This window comes from Nasonia vitripennis, chromosome 3 (genome assembly GCF_009193385.2).
Source record: "Nasonia vitripennis strain AsymCx chromosome 3, Nvit_psr_1.1, whole genome shotgun sequence".
In the NCBI taxonomy this organism is placed as follows: Eukaryota; Metazoa; Arthropoda; class Insecta; order Hymenoptera; family Pteromalidae; genus Nasonia; species Nasonia vitripennis.
This window is the reverse complement of record NC_045759.1, coordinates 1,169,821-1,189,342: the sequence shown is the minus strand read 5'-3', so window position 1 is coordinate 1,189,342 and position 19,522 is coordinate 1,169,821. Positions and strand designations below refer to the sequence as shown.

The window sequence follows — 19,522 nt, the reverse complement described above, 5'->3', positions numbered from 1 at the left end:
ACTGTACGTAACCGCGTCTCCGAGGAAAGAAAAAGAGAGACGGAGGAAGAGCCAAAGGTATAACGTAATTGAACGATCCTTCGATCAGCGGCGCAGCGATATGTATGCGGACTCTGCTCATATACATATAAAGGAACGAGGGTATGTACTCGGGAATTCTCGTAATGCGATGCGCTCATCGATCCCTCTTTTTTACTTCGTTTGCTCATGCACAATGAGACAAGATCTTGCTTTTACCGAGTCGAATGAATTGATCATTGGTATCCATAATAAAGACTCCATGTATACGATCATGCTCGCCGATTTTTTTTCGATATCGACCGCCTTGTATCCGATACTCGAACCGCGCACATAATAGCTTTATTACAAAACACGGCTGCCGAGCACGTAGTTACGGCATGGAAACTCCACCCTGGCGTCGAACATTACCGTAAGTGCTTCCGAATTTCCGTAGGTGCGTATGTGGGCTGTAGTAATTCCACGTTTGACACACCGGGTTTTTCCGCCTAGTCTGCGGCCGGTCTTGCATTTCCGGTGAAAGCTTGCGTTTTGCCTGTCTATCGGATTAATAGCTTCGGCGGTTGGCGCAACTTCGAATCGATGCGATAGCAGTTCGAAGATTGGCTTCGCGAGATGGTGTACGATTGGCTCTAGATAATCATTGGAGCTTTTGAAAAGTCTCTGATGTGTGGTTATGTCATGCGGGTACGTATACGTGCTGGCATTTGACTATGGTCTTGCGAAATAATGCAGCGGGCCGTTGATTTTGCGAGGACGCTGTTTACGTCGCGTGACATACGGATGTGACTTGTATGAGAGAATCGAAGCAAGGATGTGGCAGGGCGTACGAGGAATAAAGTATCATAAATATTTATGCGACGTACTGTTTTCGAGTCGAAAACAACGGCTGCTCCAAAAAAATAAAGGACGGTCGGACTTACACAGCTTCTTCGTTTTTTGGTGTTACACGTGCTTTGTAACATGTATCTGCATCAAGTTCGTATTAAAGTCATATTACCTCTCAAGGTATTTGAGAACATGCACTTAAGAACGTAGGCGTCCTCACTGTATAAATTAGAGTCCAAGGGGCATTAACAATCTAAAAAAAAATAAAATATAAAATTTGTTGTTGTCCCTTGCGTGAACCTTGTACTTCAAACAATCCTTACGTTCTTCAATGGTCCTTGCTGCTAACACTTGCTTATTGAAAGGCGGTAGTCCTTGTTATTGGCACATATCGATCAGTTCACCTCATTAAAATGAGAAAATAAATGGAAGTCGGTAATGTGGCATATTAGTACAATATTATAGGACGACTCATACGTTTTGACATGGATGATTACAAAACTACCTTCTATCCTCCTATGCCAAAAACCATGAAATCCCACTAAGCTTTTTCAGCGAATGAAACAATAATTGCAGCTCAATCACCATCTCCTCGTGACCCATCGTCACTCGTCTTTCACCCGTCTCGACCTGTTGTAGCCTTAAGAAAATGGAAAACCCGTGGCACGTCCATCACCTCCTCTCTCTCTCTCACACGCTCTCCTTCGCAATCCCGTGCGGCACACGTACCTCCGAGACTCGAACGTCGTTTCGTAAATCAGAAGACACACATACGCGAAGTCGAGGAAAAAAGATGTGGCTGACCTTGTGGCGCTTGCGTTTCGAGAGTCCACGAGGCTCGTAGCTCTGCTCATCACGTTAGTATAGTAGCGCCGTCGCGAGATGCACTCATCGCTCGTCAACTGAGAGAGCTACCGGACGGTCGACTTTTTTCGCGAAAGGGAGGAGACCCTACAAGGATTTCGCAAGCTCAGACGATAAGACGTGAGTATGATACAGGGAGAGATGGTGGCCCAGTTTTTTCGGCTATACTGGTTTTTGGCTTGCGCGTCCTTCTTGAACAATTAAAGGCCGGCGAGTGTTTTTATCTTTTTATTTTTCGAGTTTATTTATGCAGCGATAGTGTGTGGAATCGTTCGGTGGATAAGGGAGCTTCATCGAGAGGACTGGGTCATGGACTGGGTGGTCACAAGGCCGGTTTTATTTTGGCTGGCTCTGGTATCGGTGAATGTTGTTTTGGGGTTTCTTCAGGTGGTCCTTGTTATTGTTCGTGCATCGGATTAATTTAATTAACACGATTGCATTGACCATTGCGTTGATTTCTGTTACAATGATATTACGATAAATTGAACGAATATAATTTCAATACCAAGAAATACACTGATTAGTAATACACAACTGGCCTAGATCCGAATTCGGCGCGCGAATGAATCAGTTTTCGACAATTCGCACGTCCGCCGTTTACGCAACGGCGAATTGCATATACCTATAACGCAAAGCAAAAATCGCGCCACTCTCGCCTCCCGTAACCGCGCGACCGAATTTCCACTCTCCGATCCCTGGAATTTTTCCAAATCCAAGAATCACGCGAATAATAATAATGGCAACCATCATCATTACAGCACACTCTCTGGGCCAAGCCAGTCGCCGCTGAATCAGGACCTTGCACCCGACTCCGCCGACGTCACAAGGTAAACTAGGACCGGCGCTGCTGAAAGACTCTTACCGCGCGCTCAAAGTCTTTCTCAATGAACCGCGCGCGTGCGCAGCGACTTTTGGAAGAAACGCGCCTATGCTCGCGTATGGGCTTAGACAACGGTTTTTGCTTAGCCGTCAGTTGTAGCGGAGGATGCTTGTAGTACGTGGGGCTGTGGAAAGCTATGTCGTGGCCGAAAGATAAACTCGGCGAAGTGAATAGTTATTATAATCATCGAGCGAGTTCGCGTGCTCGTTAAAGTTTTAAGACTCGCGTGCGGAGTTTTGAGTGTTCCGGGGTACGGAGTATACTTTACTGGAACTGCGTGTGCTGATGGGTACATACTGAGCTGCACCAATGGTGAGACTAAAAATTTTTATCTTGGTTCGCGGGTGTTTATAACATTTTAGAAAGTGAGAAAAGACCTTGAGGTGGAATTGCTCAGTAGCGTGTTGGAATGAAAAGGTATTGGGCTCGAACGCGTCAATCAACTGCTTCGAATTATGAAGTAGAAGGATATTAAGTATAAAGTTAAGATAGAAGTACATGCTTTACATATTTTCTCATGAAGATAACAAAAGGCAAAAGACCAGGACCAGGAGATGCAAAAATTAAAAATTGCTCGCAAATCATAACATCTGATCGGCTTCGGTTATGCCCGCCGCGTTATGAAACTCGTCTCCCGCCTCGAGAGAAGCACATTATGTAAAACTCGCATGTGCGCGCGCTTCGAAGCCCCGTGAAGCAAATACACATGTTGCGCGGATGCTGTACCTTCTGGAGTACGAATTTTCGATTGATGCTTTTTTGGGGATTAATTATGCAAACAAAGGTGTGAGTATTTTCACTTTGGGTGTGGTTTTTTTAACATCGTAAGTACATACAAAAAAATGATTCACCTGTAATCACCGATACAAACCAGACTTCCATAATGATAGCGAAAGTTTTTGCAAACGAGATATTCATATTTTACTATGTGTTACAAGGATCTTCGTCGATTCCAGGTCGTATAGGTTAACGCTTCGAGTTCCTTGCTCCTCGACACGTAATCATAACGATCTTTTAGCTCCTCTCGAGTATTTTGCAATAATACTAAACGGCCGGCGCTTTTTGTCGTGCGTCGATAAGATAGGTGACAAGTGTGCACGGGAAAGTCAGCAGCATCCAACTGTTCGCGAACACGCTTGCTTGCACAATCGCTTCTTGGATGACTATACAGGTGAACGCCATTTTTTTGTTTTAATCACGTGCTTATGTATTGAAGAAGCATTATTACAGAAAAAGAAGGCTAGAACGCGGCTTTTTTTTTGTAAGGAGTTGGTGTTTTTCTCAATGTTTATCTGAGTGAACATAAAACGAACCGGAGGCTGTAATTTGAGTGTTTCTTGGGATTCAATTATCGGGCGTTCACGAAATTCTGGGATTTACTTCTCGGGCGTTTCCGACGAATCAGTTCAGGACACAGTCCGTTTTCTTTATACACATTCTTTTGGTTTTTCGAATGAACGCGACGTAATCCTGCGGCCAATTATTCGACTGCACGCAAGCGCCTGCGTCATGGCAATCGAGACTACAAGCGCGCGCATGCAATACGTGCCCCGGGAAATCCGAGGAGCTAGTGAAAGTGTGCGTATAGTGCGCGAACTGATCCAACTATCAGCTATAAGCTACTGACTCTACCGCCGCTGCAGTCGGTTTTCACGTGGTGCGCGAGTTTGTCACTCTAAGAGCGACAGTCGTTGTTTTGTTGATGCTACTGCTTGGCTTAACCGAGGTAATAGTGCAGGCGTGACTGGCGATAAGAAGATGCCGCGACGACGCTGGACCGGAAGGTGATCTGGAGAGGAGGTTGGTCAGTTTTATGTAACCGGTTATATGCTGGGGTTCGAGGATTAAGTCATATTTCCATCGCGTTGCGTAAGGTGTTTTTAGATTTTTGCATAGAGGGATTTTGGTCATTGGGATGGGTCGATTTATAATACATTTTGAAATGTGGTGCATAACAGGCATCTTTATTCCAAAAATTCTAAAAGTTTATTATTTATTGTGCGTTAATTTCGTAATGACTTATAATACAGGTAAAAAGTTTCAATCGTTACCTTATTTAATGATATAATAATAGTTACGTGACGTTAGTGTTCAACTCGTGGGATATATTATTGTTTCGATTCTAAATAACCTAGAAAACTTCTACTCAATTGGTACTTAAATACTCAATAATACGTTCGCTGATTTCAACATATTCTATGGTACAAGTCAGATTCATGCATAAACGAAATTTCTTTTGCATAAAAAATGCGCATCAGTAAGTGCAGCTCATGTTCAAATTGTATTTCTCAAGGCGAGTGTTTACAATGACAAAACACTTCATTTACTCAATGCGATGGCAAGCAGAATTTCTATTTTTAGAAAATCAAGCGTTTTCACTTAATAGCCTAGTGTACCGCAGTATTATTTTTTAGAAAGTGCACATATTTGGTGACAATCCTACCAGTTGCATCAAAAAAGGTTATTATCATTAACGATGATATTGACATTCATGAAAGTACATTAGACGCGAAGAATCCCACATATTATGCAAATTAAATCGTTATTTAATTCAGGAAATTGTATTGTATTCGCCGGAGACTGAACATAGTCTGCGGATGGACCATGAAAAGTTCAAGCTTCATTTGTCATTCAACCATCGAAGTTTACTACCGAATTTGAATAAAACGTGTTCTACATGTTATACCTCTCATTGATACAGATGTTATTGGCCTTAGCAGATAAATACTTTCCATGATTAGATACAAAGCTGTTTTGTATTGACTCATCATATTCTGATCTACGGTGCACGATAACAATAAAAACTTTCTCTACGTTCTTCAGAAAACTGCTTTTCTTTTTCATCTACATCTTTCTCACATAAAATTAACGATAGCTTCGCCAACGGAAAACATTATTTACAAAATAATTTCACTGCAAGCAATTGAACTGACATCATTAGCGATACACGGGATTCTAAGAACTCATCTCAGACATCCTAAGAATTTCGACGAAACATTTTTTAAAACCCAGTCACGTAACTGCGAAGAACAAAGCTCAGAAAATTTTCTCTCCGATCCTTAAAAATGCACAAACAATGCTCTCCCCATAAATCGCGAGCGTGTCGATAATTTCGCGTTTGCGCCGATCCCTCTCAATGCGGCATCTCACCAATTTCACCGTAGGGAATTTCTTCCAATCCTTGCGTAACACTCGGAATAGCCTATGGGACACAGCCGCGTACCTCCTACGCATCGAATACAATACTCTCCATCTCATTTGTTCGATCGCATACGCAGAAGATCGGTATCGTGCGATTGATTGACGGCCGCGAATTTCGGGCGCGTGCGAAAGCGAGAGCGGATGCACGGAATCGTGTGCATCTTGAATTCTGTGCACACGCTGCTGTGATGGAGGTGGCATGTGTTCAATTTGCGAGCTTCACTCGTCGTTTATTTTGGGCCGGTTGGTCGGAGGCTGATCAGTTACCGTGTAACGTTTTAATTAAATTAACGAGCGAGGTAACGCTCTGAATTTTGCGGGGTTTCTACTACGTATACGTGAAATGCGCCGAGAGCATTCATTTACGCGTTAACCGAGCTCGTCGGCTTGTAGGCCATTAGTCTTTGTGTCGTGGGAGTTCGAGAAAGGGGCGTCGGTTTTTCAATTTGGTAATGGAGGGAATGGATTTCGGCTTATTTGTGAAATTACTGGGGGTACTCGAATGCCTGAGAGAATAAGTAATGAGCGAGTTAATTGTGAGATTAACAAAAGAAGTTGTAGGCACACGCGGCTTAATATATTGCGGTCGTAATCCTTTACGCTAAATGACTGTGAGTGTGCTAATTCGAGCTAGACAAATGGGAACATTTGTCTCAGTAAATGTCTTCATTTTCCTAGTTTATAAACATAGTTCACTCGAGTTATGTAAAGTTTTTACTATCCAGAAATTTTATAAAAATACGTTTTGAATTCCGGTGGCTCGATCCGATGAAATATTTGATTCGCCATATCCTCAACAGCGCCAATGATGTCCTTGCCTACAGTTATGTAATTAAATATTTCAGTTATTGCTCTTTGGTTTTCATCAGCTGCTGTCATCTAATAATCTGTGAAAGTTTACCTCAGAATATTGCAATGTTAGGGTTAATCAATAATGAGAAATTTCTAAGCAAAATTGAACATACACACACGTGCATCGATGCACTGGCTCAATTGAATCGATATCACTTTTGCTTATATCTCTGGCGAAAAGATTTAGTTTGATTCAACAATCTTTCCAAGTCGATGCCTAAGAGGCATACGTAATTATAACTTTCGGACTCCTACAAAACATCTCAGCCATCAGCCGATGTTATAAAACGTTAAATGTGCCACTTCTCCTGTCACACTCCACCACGCGCAGTCGTCTGTCATAACCGATCTCCTTACACTCCTCCCGAAAAAAGTCATTCTCCCCACCTAATCCTCATCTCTCGCTTGGCTATCACCTCCGCTCCTCTGTCCACAGCAAGTTCCATTCGCGTCGTCCTCCCCCCTCATTTCTCCCAAACTCTCACAAGCTGCCGAACAACGCATCTCTCCCCCCGCTAAGCAAAAATCGGTAATCGCAACGGCCGTTGCCGCCGAAAGTGAGCGCGCGAACGCGCGTCTAATAAACGCATAGCCGAGGCTCTCTCGTTCGCGCTTTTCGTAATCGATAGAAACCCAAGCCTGAGCGAGCGGCTGGCTGGCGCGGAAGTCGCTCATAGAAAGTCGCCCGACAACGACGCCGGCCTCCACACACACTCCAGCCGCTCAGCGCAGCAGCACAGCCTTACTCCACCGTCGTCGTTCGCTCGTTCCTGCACGCGTTGCCGCTGCTGCATATTCGCGTGTGTATACTCAGTATTCTTTGAATTAAACTCTGACAACATGTCGGCCGTCGTATCGATGATCCGCTGCCCGGGAGACTACTCGAGCGGTACCGGCAACACGCTCTACGCCTTTGGCCGTTGCGTCTTCCTCTGCATTTTCCTCATGTTCGCCTTCTGCTCGGGATTCGTCCTCCGGCTCGCCGTCGAAGTCTTCGTCTTCAAGTGTCGCACGCTCCACGTGTGCTGAAGCGGATGGAGGAACACCGGGAGGAAGTAGGAGGAGGAGGAGGAGGAGGAGGAAGAATCCGCCGGTACCGCGACATGCCGGTACCGGCTGGATTCTAGAGAGAACAGAGACTGGCTGCTTTTGTATATAGGTATACCCTCATCAGCTTTACGTAATCCTTTGTCTTTATGGTGTGATGAGATTGTAATTTGGTGCTGGGCTTGAGAAATTTGGCTTGTTAACGATTTTCACTTTCGATTGTATCCATCCTAACCTCCAAATATCATGGTGTAGTTGCAACCGATTTTCGTAGTTTTGCACGCGCGCAGTTCTAGAATTTGCCTGATCATCGATCGCTAATGCATAATCCGCTTCTGATGATTCCGGGAGATGCACAGTCGTACACAGATAAAAAGTTGTACCGGTAAAAACACGAGAAATCGGTATGATCGCGATAACTAATGATCCGTTTTCTTCTCCGACCGCGGTATGACTGCACGCAAATCTTCGATGGCGCATATACCCAATACAATCCGAGACCGGTAAATAAATAAATTGTACATATACGTGCGTTCCGGAAATAGGAAGTTCCGCGCGTACAACGGTGCTGCTTTCTAATTAATCTGGGCAGCATTTTTTATTAACGATCTTCGGGTTCTTGCATCGACCGGTGTTGCGGATTTCCTAATGTTTATGTGCGTTCGCGCACGCACGTAAACACTCGCTGTAAATTAACTAATGCACGCCGCAATGTTTATTCCCGAACCGGCGCGAAAATCGAACGAGCGCTCGAAACGGGTCACACCGGTTGGTAATCGCTTACATAACGCGTGGCTCTACCTTTAGAAAGCAAATGTCAGCAGTATAGCGTAGGGCAGTGGCTTGCAGCAAGTTCATGAATCAATATGTAACCAAGTATGAATGTTTATACAATAATCTCGCACTGTTGCACTACTAGAGTCTCTGAGTAAAATTTTATTTAAAATCCAATTGCCGAATATGTGTCACTTCGCCGTGTGTTACATGAATCATTATAACCTTCACTCGCACGATTGGGCGCCGATACTCTCCAAACCTCAAGCTTTTACCAGCTGGAGGTTGCGCAACTATCCTCGCGTACGCACCTTTGTATACACGGCGTCGTCGGTGTATATGGAGTAAAGAGTTAAAGCAAGACGAAAAATTCGTGTACGAAGCGGATCTTGCAGTCAGTGCACGCGCGATGACGTGATCAAGGAGACGAAATTCCCCGGGACACAGCCGGTGCGCCGGTATGTGGGGACGAAAATTTTTCGTAGTATCAAACTTGGCGCCGCAAAGGTGCATTCAAAAGTTTTCTCGGGCTTGGAATTGGTTCGTTCGGCGGGTGGTTTTCGGTGGACGAAGTCGAGGGTTTCTGAATTTGAGCTATCGGAAGATTGAGGTATGATTTATTTGTTTAGTAGCGTGCGTCGATAGATCTGCATTTTCAATGATCGGAATTAAAGAGCTTTGATTCATAAAATTTCTGGTGACTTTTTATTACACTAGTTTTTATTCAATATTCTTACGTGTGTCCTGCAAAACCTAGCATATTGATATTAAAGAACGTCTGTTTTTTTCTACATTTGCACATTGAAGATGAATTTTCTTGCTCATCGAGTCGCAATTATAGCTTCTTTTTCTTCTGTCCATAGATCACAGTTTTTTCGCGAAGCAACGTACCACCAGGTTTAAAATGATAATTTATTCATAAACGTTTCAACAATTTCTACTCAAACGAAATGCAGAAAGATATCTTTACCAAGACAGTTGCAAATAAGAAAATGAAAAAGTTACATTTTTGAAAGTCGTGAAAGTGAATGAAGGTGTGGACTTGAAGTTTCTTTTTGATTCAGTAGAGAAAAAACGTTTTCAGTTTTTCGGTATGATTATATAACGCGTGAGGTTTTCCATGGTTACTCGACATATTCTGGCGCAACTCTCATAAAAAGATTACGATAATGTGAGTGAAATACGAAAGTACGCTAAAATTGATTTAGCGCAGACTGCGGATTATATCGAATGCCTGGAGAAGTATTCAATTGCATAATCCAGCTTTGGTTCCAAAACCTATAATTGACCTGCTTTTACTCACGTCGCTAAAAACATTCCAACATTTATTCATCCAATTTTATGCGATTGTATTACACTTCTAAATAATTCGACGTCTGGGTATCAATTCAATGCACCACTTGATGTCCTCTATGAAAGTGAATTGACTCGTTACTCTCCGATTGTTTGCTATATTTATCCGTTTAAAAACATACTTTACCAATACTACGTCCTTGTACATCAACTCACTGAAAATCACTTTCATTCTTTGCACCAAGTGACGCTCCTCCTTTGTTCGAAGACCCATTTAAAATATCTCTAATTAGCTGTTTCGTTTTGCATTCTTGAATATTCATCTTCCAATCCAGCAGACCTCGTTGCAAATTAAAATACTTCGCGTGCTATTATGATATATCAACTGCTTTACGTCTCAGGGTCCAAAAAGAAATGCCGCTTGAAAAATGCGTACTGGTCCATCGCTCATGGCCCACAAAGACTTTGGGATAATGTACGCGCTCGTTTGGGCGACTGATGAACTTGGAAAGTTCATTTGGGCGCCTCAGCGCAATTATAAATCAATCACCAATGCAGCGTCTGGACGAGTGCTCGAATTTACGATTATCATAATTAAAACGATTACAGCTTTCTCTCTCGCTCACTCCCGCAGCGTTGGCCGAATGCTTACACATCCGAAAACTTTTACTCGGGTCGACGAGAGTGAGAGTAAACGTGCCGGTGTATCCGCGGTCACATTTAATAAGGGGCTTTTACGTGCACATGCGTTTTAGTCTGTGAGTTTGGATAGACCAAATTAGATTTTGTTGTAAATACCGTTGTTGATTTAAGTTTTTGAGGGATTTAAAGAATTAAGTTTTTTAAACAAATGTAAGATTTACGTTTCGCTTTCAAGTGCTTTGAGCAAACTCTCTATAGTTCAATAATCTAAAATGAAGTTACATAAAGGCTTGAGAAACCAATGTTACCCAATCCTTATAAAAAGCTTATCCGAGACAATTTAGAAGATATTGCAATTGTTAGTACACTTTCGATCGCTTATTCGTGTCGTATTAATTTCTTCGCTACATATTTTTGATGGACCAAGACTGTATAAATAAACGCAATCAACGCCAAAAGGTACCTTTAATTACATTCACACGAAAAAAGGAAACAAGGCCGCCGTCCGCGAATCCTGATCATATCAAAGAATCTCACGAGATGTGCCCGCATGATATAACCAAAATAATTTTCTCAGACACGATCAAGCGCACTTGTAGCTTCAGATTAAGATAATCTGCGCCCGAACCTCGTCGAACTGCAAAAAAAAGAAACCTCAACCGAAGCATCCATCATTCCCTCCGCGCCCATCTCTCCTCCGCAACGTGATAATTTGTGTTACAGTCACAACCGGCCGTAAACAAAAAACCAGTCCAAATTTCACTGCGCGATCTCGCGTGAAAACGCGTCGCACCGCGGAAAAAATTGAAAATCGAAACGCACAAAGGAAAGTTTCTTTTATGACGTCCATTTAAGCGCGCACATCAGCTGCAGCGTCTGCTGGTGAGAAGAAGAAAGGCGCTCGCTGCAATTTTCAAGGCGTCGCGCATCTTCGCGCTGCACTTTCTTAGCTCTCGTGGGTATTTATTGGTCCGTTGCGTGCGAGCGTGTGCTTACATGCACACACGCCGGTGCTCGTAATATCGTCGAGGATGATGCGATGCCCCGCTGAGCAGAAGCTGAAATTTGCGATATTGAAATGGGTGGCTATACGAAATAAAAACGGGAATGTTTGCGCAATGACGATAACTTGGCCTGGATTTATGGAGGCGATGCGGTGGAGCGTGAATTGGGCTAGGGAAATTCTTTATTAAAAACGAGGATTCGACGGCGTTGCGCAAACCTTATGTAAAAAGAGGTATCGGGAAGATGAAATTTATCGATGATGATACTTTGCATGCTCCTGAAATTGAAATTATGAATTTTTCTCTCGACGATCGTACCGCGTACCGTTAAGTATTTTACATTTTTGACGGGGCAATTTTTTCACGAAGCAAGCTGTGCTCTCGAAAGATCTTTATCTCTCTTGGGCATCTCTTTTAAGGTAATCGCAAGCATAAATTTCACGCGACAAAATCCATGGAACGTGAAACGATGCTCGCACGGCACGACAAAGCAGACGTCCGAAATAAGTCAAAAACATTAATTAAGCTTGCCATTTTGACTCTGCGCTTTCACGTTTCGAGTTGGATGACCTGAATATGAATTAAAAGTAACGAGGCTGTACATACACTTCTGAAAAGTCCAAATAAGGCGCAATATTTGCAAACAAACGAAATCTAAAAATATTTTCTTACTTCCTATCGTTATTTCGATAGGCTGTGGTGATTTTACAAGGCCGTTGCATCGGTGAAAACGCACGTTGTGTATATTGTGCAAGGTGAAAGCATACGGTTAGCTGTTTAACCGGCCTCTAATTTGCTGCATTAGATATTAAAACGGGCGCAGCGGTATTTATATTGTTGTACACGTTACCTGTATACACATACGTTCTTCGTTAAAAAACTGTATCTCGAAAAGAGAAAACTCACTCACAAAACGCGTTTTTTTCTTCGCAGATGATTTTTAAGTCACTGACGATAGTGACGCTATCGTGGACACTGGTAGCAGCCATAATCCTCGGGTTCGCATCCTGCGATTCGAGCTCGAGCAGCGATGTCGGTAGTAGCAACCAGCGCAGTGCCCGGAAGTACCTGGAACTGGACGACCTGAACTCGGGTCACGAGTCTTTGCCGCCTGTCCACGAGTTCGCAAGCGCTGAAGAGGTGGACGGTGTCGAGGCTCGGGTCGTCGAGAGCTACGCGCCAAGGCCGAAGAAATTCGTGAAGAGAAGCGCGCAGAGCACGGAAAATCATGTTAGACTAACGAGACAGCAGCAGCTGCAACAGCAGAGGACGAGAAACTCGAGACAGAATCAGCAGAAGAAGCAGAGGCCTGGATTCTTCTGGACTTTGGCTAGGGTCACCTTCGAGGTATGTTTGAATCGTTATTTACGGATGAGAAAGTAAGTATTTTCACGTGGGAAGCTGGCCGTACTTTTCAATGATTTATATCTTGGAAAGTGCGGTTTATAAATTCCCTAGAGACATGAATAATCCTCTCCCATTGTTACGTTGTATGGAGACACGCGCATAAACAAAGAACCGATTATTGAGAAACGACGACAACTAATCAACGACGAAAGACAAACTGTAAAGCGACACTGAAGTTGGACGACGAACGATCAATAACGAACTTTGTGTACTGCAAACAACTAATGACTTGTGCTGAGTTACGGACGACCGATGACGACTGCAGTAATGACGAACATCGACGGAAGAATATGGATATCCTTTTTATATATTAATAAAATATACGCTTGATATCAAAATTTTATTACGAAAAGAAAAGTAAAAACTTTCTAATATTACCAAATCTTCATAAAGGTACTTCGATCAATCAAAAATGTATCCGGTAATTTACGTCCTAAAGCATTTTCGTTTCGACTATTTAAATCCAGAGAGGAGCATTCGGTAACGATTATTCCGAATACATTATATTAGGACGGAGGAGCCTCCGAGAGACGCTGCGCGGTTACGCAAGGATTGGCTCTTTAACGCACACGTAATACTGAAAAGCGTGAATTTATGCGTGGACTCTGTGAGGTAATAGGCCAGAGGCCCGAATCTGATTATCCACGGCGGACGGTGATTCACAGACTCGCCGCGCAGGTATTTTTAGCCTGAGATTCTATTCGGAGAAATTCGAAAGGTGCGAGAGCGAGACGTGATCGACTCGACGTTTTAGACGCGCGTTAACGGCACGGTAGATCTGACCCCATTAAGCAACGTAATAGGGTACGTATTATCGTTTTTTTTTATTTCTGCAAAGTAGCACGGCATAACATTGCTCAATCGGTACAGTGTATAATTTTTCATTCTTAAAATCGATTCCAGAATATAAATGCCAGAAATAGACTCGTTTGAAGAGTGTAATTTATCCCTGATAGATTCGGATGAAGTATTGACTTTCGATCGATAGTTTGCACTTCATAATTCATCGATCTCACGCGGTGAGTGATAAATTTACTTTCTGCTGCTCCTACAAGAGTGCGCTTCGTGTTTGATTTCTGTAAACTTACGAATACCATGAATTTTTCATAATAATCGACATCCGAAGTTGTTGAGTAATTTTGAGGCAAGAAGGACGCTGCTTTCCAGAATACACGGCAATTCAGCGGCGGCGCGTTTTTTCTGTCGAGCAAAAAAAGGTATAATCTTCGGGCAATCCTTACTTGGTGATGCGTCTTGTCGATTCCTGGACCGTGTGCGTTTTATCTTCTTTGTGAAAAATGTTACACGCTACCGCGGTTATAAATATTTTCTCGGAAAGGCTACAATTTTCGTACTTTCTTTCATGCGCTTATTGAATACAAAAGCACCTTGAGAGCAAAATGATTTTACAGTATTATTACGTGAATCTTTATCAATTTTGAAAAATTTGTTGCACCTCAGACGTTAATCCAAGCGTTTCGCTATGAACTTACGCAACCGGTTTCCGAAAGCTACCACTTTCTTGGTTCGAGTAACTCCATATCATAAGTAATAATTAATAAGCACGTACCTATGCCAATTTCTTAGATTATCTAGTTAAAACCCATCGACTTTTACTGCTCTTTAATCAGCTTTCATAAGATTTCGAGATAATTTCAGTACCAAACCTAATCTTCGACGATTTCCTTACAATTATCCGAATCCGAAATGGCGCGTAAAATTTCCTACGTGCACTCTAATACTCAATAACGAACGAAGCAGAGTACAGCAAGAAAGTAACGCGTAGAGAAATTCTTCAAAAGAAATCTTCGAGGATCCAAAATCCACCACAAGGCTCTATACAATAAAATATCCGCTGAAATGACATAACGCCCTCGTGGGATCTCGAAAACCCAAACCGATTCTATACGTATAAGGCAAGGCGAATTTCGCTACACGCTCATCGTCCAACAACGAACAGCCTTGGAATGCAAGCGTTTTGTCGGTATTCCACCAAGTTTCACCGTTCACAAAAAAACTGAAACGGCATAAAAAACGCATCTCCATCAACGCATTAGCATTTTTCGATATAGCCTCATCTTTACGCAACGTTCTTTTCTCGCCTTTTAGGCGTGTACACATCAGAAACGATCGATTCGAAAGAGTAAACAAACCGCTTTTCAGCAGCTGTGCCTCTTCGTTTCTTCTTCCCGACAGCGGAAGTCGAGAAACCCGTTCTCCTCTTTTTTTCGCGCAGACGATGCTCGTGTCCTTCGCGTGTGTAACCTGCTCTCGAGATCTCCTTTCTGGGTCATGCGGAGGATGGGGCAGAGAGATGTTTGGGGAGGAGCTACCGCGATGTGCATCATTTCGATTTCGCTGTACCCGGCTTTTATTATCGCCTCGCGTTACGGCTGTGTTATTAATGTTTTGAGTTTTCGTGGGATGTTCGTTACGAGACGGTGTTACGGTTCGATTTACGAGGCTGAGAGTTTCGCTTTGTTTATGGCGCCTGTGCGATGTTTAATTTTATACATCGGGCTCCCTGGTAACGTCATAATTCGGAACGGTGTGTTTCAATAGCAATTCGAAACTTGCAATGATTTATTTGTTTACCTATCGAGTAAAAGCGTGATAAGTAGATAATGCCAGAACTGATCAGACGGATTATATAAAAGGTCGCGTTATCATCGAGCTCCTTGATAAATTACCAGGGAAATTTAATCGACGATAAGTTAACAAATTGACAAAGTACGTAATTATTCGATCCGATAAAGTTGTTAGCAAAAGAAAGCGAATACCGGAATCCCACGAAATCGGGATTTCTCACCGCGCGAGTAATGTAACAAGTAATCCGGTTAATTTCGGTACAAGCTCACGCCTTCGTTAAGTTATAGCAACACGCCGTTAAGACGATGATAACGAAAGCGAGCCGCATAAATGATCGAGATGCCGGAACGGCGAAAAAATTGCAAGCTCGCGCTCTCCTTTCGGCGAAGGAGAAGAAAAAAAGACGACCTGTGCGTCATTCGATTTCGCTTCTGGATGTCATCGCTTTTTGTCCGAGTACAATTAATTGTTTGAATCTCTCGCGGCGAGTTCCTTTCGAAACGCCGCCGCAGTTCGATCATTAATTCGAAGCTGCTATGCTTCTGGGCTTTCATAAATTGTCGCTAATTGCTTATAAAGCTGTTATTTTTATTCTTGCAGAAGAGATATCGTGGTAATAACAATAAGGGAGCGAAATAAAAAGAATACCTCGATCCGTAACTTTTGTAAACGACCTTCATTATGCGTCTCACTGAAATAATTCGTATAAGTTCATGGAGCAAGGTCCCGCGTAATCTGTTTTTTGTTTCTCCAGCAACTATGCAACTGCACTTTGACATTTCGTCATTCGCGTATAAATATGAGTGTAATGACGCTCGGATGAAAGTTGTTTATGCCTCGCATTAAATAATACGGTCATAAAGTACGGCAAAGGTTCGGAACCTTTAATTAACTTTGGCAAACATGGGCATTCAGCGATCGAGTGAATATCGTAAATAATGAATTTTAAATTGACTCGAAGCTTATTTCGAAGTTCATTCAATGCCTCTCAGACCGACCGCCAGTCATCTAAGCGCCTAAGCCGAGCTAATCCGTCCAACCTACGCGTACGGCGGGTTGCCTGCTCTCAGGACATCCATCCTTCGCTTCACGCTCGCATACACTCGTATAATACAGCACGCGTAAGGCCACCGCACTCTATCTTCTTCGCATCGCACATCAGCGAGCTCTCGTTCGAGATTCCCATTCGATGTCGTCGCCGCGCGACTTGACCCGCTTACATCGTTAATTATAACGGATTGCGCGCCTTCTTTTCTCACCTTTACTTTTTGCGCTGCTCTTCCATGGCTCTTTGCTTCCGTTGACCTCGAACACTGTAAAAATAACATCATCAGCCCCGATGATGGCTTCTATGAGGTAATAATGGAAGCCAAAGTAGTCGTCTCAATGAATCTTGCGCGCCCACAGTGTGTACATAGCGAAGCCAAGCGGTATTACACTATGACAATGCGGGTTTCATAACTCACTCGGCGTTTTCGCCTTTGTTGTTCGCTCGAGTGAGTCGCGCGTGCAACTGGAGCACTTGAGAGAGACGCCGTGATGTAGGCGGCGATATTTTCTGTTATTTCATAGGAAAAGGGAGAGGATAGGCCGTTATTGTGAATCAGATGGCCTACTGCGATTTCGTGTTTCTAAATTCTGCTGATTCAGCTTGTCGAAAGCTGGAAAAAGGTTCGGCTATCGCCTGTGGAGTTACAACTGAGTTATAGAATACAGAACGACTTAACAACAATCCTGAACTTGACAACCCACCGAAAAACCAAATAACACTCACAATACAACTCTCGAAAGCATTTCACGGCCAACCACACCTGAGCCGAATAAGCGTATCTCGCTTTCATCACCCGATACTTATCCCTCTCACCGGAATATTCGCGCAGCCTTTTCCCAAAATAACCTGCTCTCTTAACGAGCAAAACACTGCACTGGGACCAAAACAATAATACGCGCCTCGCGCTTCCTTCTCCCGCAGACTTTCAACGACACGCGCTCGGCCATCCAGCAGATAGGCACTATCATCAACGAGGCTGTACCGCCTGAGCGTAAACCGTCGAAGAAACCCTTGCCGACAAAGAAGCCACAGGCGAACAAGACGTCGAGCTTGACGGCTGTCAACGGAACCACGACGACCCCGGCTCCGACGACCACCACCGAGGCGCCGTTCATGCTGACCAGACCCCTGCTGCAGAGCCTCATCAGACGCAATGTCAAGGGACTCGTCAGGCTGTTCAACATCGAGTGGCGGGATGCGCTTAATGTTAGTATGACGCATTTTTCTTCAAAGCAGCCGACCAAATAAAATGCCTCCGCGCAGATTATGAAGTATTTCGGAAAGAAGCGAGTAATGAGGTGCGCGTTCTCGTTTCGGATAGAAATTGCTCCAGCAGACGAACACTTTTATTCCGTCCGTGCGCCTAATATAGTCCGGAGAGAATCCCCGGCAACGCAAGCGTTTCCTTGATTAATTTCATCCTGCGCTCGCGCGAGTTTGCGAAAAGCCATTTTGAGCGAGATTATTACGCAAGCTCAACCTCAAAATTGCTTTTCGCTTAAACGAAAATAAACAGCGGCCACCTCGTCTGCGTTCTGAGTGTAAACTCATCGTTATTTAAATTCCCGCCTGTGTACGGGTTATGTTGCGCAAAGTGAACATCGCCGTAGTACGTGAAGTAAGCGATCTACTTGGATTAACAAATTTTTTAGCCGCTCAATTAGACGCTAAAACGCCGTTTTAATAAATCGCTCGAATATACCTGCATAGCCAATTCTGAACTTTCTATCCGATAAGAGCATAATACCGTGAAATATTTCTACGAAGAAGCGAAGCTAATAATCATCACTTATTCCAATAACGATCAAGAGACCTAACTAAAGTGCATTTTCTGTTTGCAGCAATCGGAGAAGAACGTGCAGGAGTTCAGGCAAGATCTCGGCAAGCAAATAGGCTTCTACCTCCAGGACAACCCGGACGCCTACTGAACGCCTCTATTCAGCCTCTACTTTGTTCGACGCTGATACCCGTGAAAGTCGTCGGAGTACTCGCATAACAGCCGCATGAATTCGGAATATTCGCATCTTCGTGCCTCATTGCCAAAGACTTTATAAAGCCGCGGCGCAAAGCTGTGTATCAAAATCTCGGCTACTCTGTGTATAACATTTTGTTTGTATTTATGTCGTGCTGCGTCGCGATGCCATTAAGACGTTTTACGTTCCCATTGTCTTCTCTATCTCTCTCTCTGTGTATACTCACGAGGATTAGCTCTGTGTGTTAAATGCGACGCTTCGCGGTGTACGAAAATATGTAAATATAAGGCACGTAATTTACCGTGAGTTTAGTTGTAAGCGGAGTTGAGCTTTTTTTGTCGAAGGAACGTTACCAGTGGAAGCGTGATACGATAATACGAAGGAACGTTATGATATTATATGTATATTGTTTGTAAGAAAATTGCGGTGAAATGTTTTAGCTGAATAAAAAAGCATTTTATTTTACGAGCTGTTTGTTCTGTACGCGAATATCGAGGCTGCAGGTACGAGAATCCCAACTTTTCCATGACGATAATGCATCGAGCGAATAAAGATTTATTGGACGCGCGCATGCAGGCGTGCAAGCGTATGTTAAACACGAAACAGGTTTGCCGTGCTCGGTCGTATTATTAAAAAGAAATTTATAACTTGTTTATTGTTCTGACGTCAAAGCTCACGGATTAAAAGTTTACTTCGGTATGTTTGGAGGTGATAAAAAAACAATTTTACCCTTGTAATGCCATTTTCACGACCGGGATGACTCGCCGTGAAAAGCTGGCAAAGTAATTAATGGTTCGGGTCATCGAAATGGATAATAGTAGAAGTCGAATCATAAATTACGACGATTTCAATCAACAATTTGTCTTCCGGACACTCGAACGTAGAGTACCGATGAGTCGTTGATATCGGCTCGAAATGGAGAAAAAGAAATCGTACCACATACGATCGTCCCCAGGCGTCCACTCATGTCCCATCGAATAACTTTCCATGTAGAGCGACGCATTACAAATTGACAGAAAATCGTACTATTGCGCAAGACTTTCTTCTGCCGACCGATCGTGATTGATGATATCGAAAAGAAAGACGAGGCGAGGTTCTA

General features: G+C 43.4%; 1 protein-coding gene across 6 annotated transcripts; it reads left to right on the top strand.

Moving 5' to 3' along the window:
- Positions 1-1,700: 1,700 nt before the first annotated feature.
- LOC100121258 lies at positions 1,701-18,888 on the top strand. 6 transcript variants are annotated; one of them, XM_031926233.1, is made up of 5 exons: positions 1,701-1,830; positions 2,469-2,537; positions 12,337-12,750; positions 17,372-17,656; positions 18,292-18,888. In XM_031926233.1, exons 3-5 carry the CDS (start codon positions 12,337-12,339, stop codon positions 18,376-18,378), a joined length of 786 nt encoding a protein of 261 aa, XP_031782093.1. In that variant the 5' UTR covers positions 1,701-1,830; positions 2,469-2,537; the 3' UTR covers positions 18,379-18,888. The 6 variants fall into 6 exon arrangements, with proteins under 6 accessions (XP_031782093.1, XP_031782095.1, XP_031782092.1 ...); XM_031926235.2 differs by lacking the exon at positions 2,469-2,537 and having other exon boundaries at positions 1,710-1,830; XM_031926232.2 differs by lacking the exons at positions 1,701-1,830; positions 2,469-2,537 and adding an exon at positions 2,590-2,902.
- Positions 18,889-19,522: the final 634 nt, after the last annotated feature.

Coding starts and splice junctions, on each gene's coding strand:
- LOC100121258 (XM_016984683.3), top strand. CDS start 8,925: ATGTGGGGACGAAAATTTTTCGTAGTATCAAACTTGGCGCCGCAAAGG. Junction 9,075..12,336: donor TGAGCTATCGGAAGATTGAG/GTATGATTTATT, acceptor TTTTCTTCGCAG/ATGATTTTTAAGTCACTGAC. Junction 17,657..18,291: donor AGTGGCGGGATGCGCTTAAT/GTTAGTATGACG, acceptor TTCTGTTTGCAG/CAATCGGAGAAGAACGTGCA.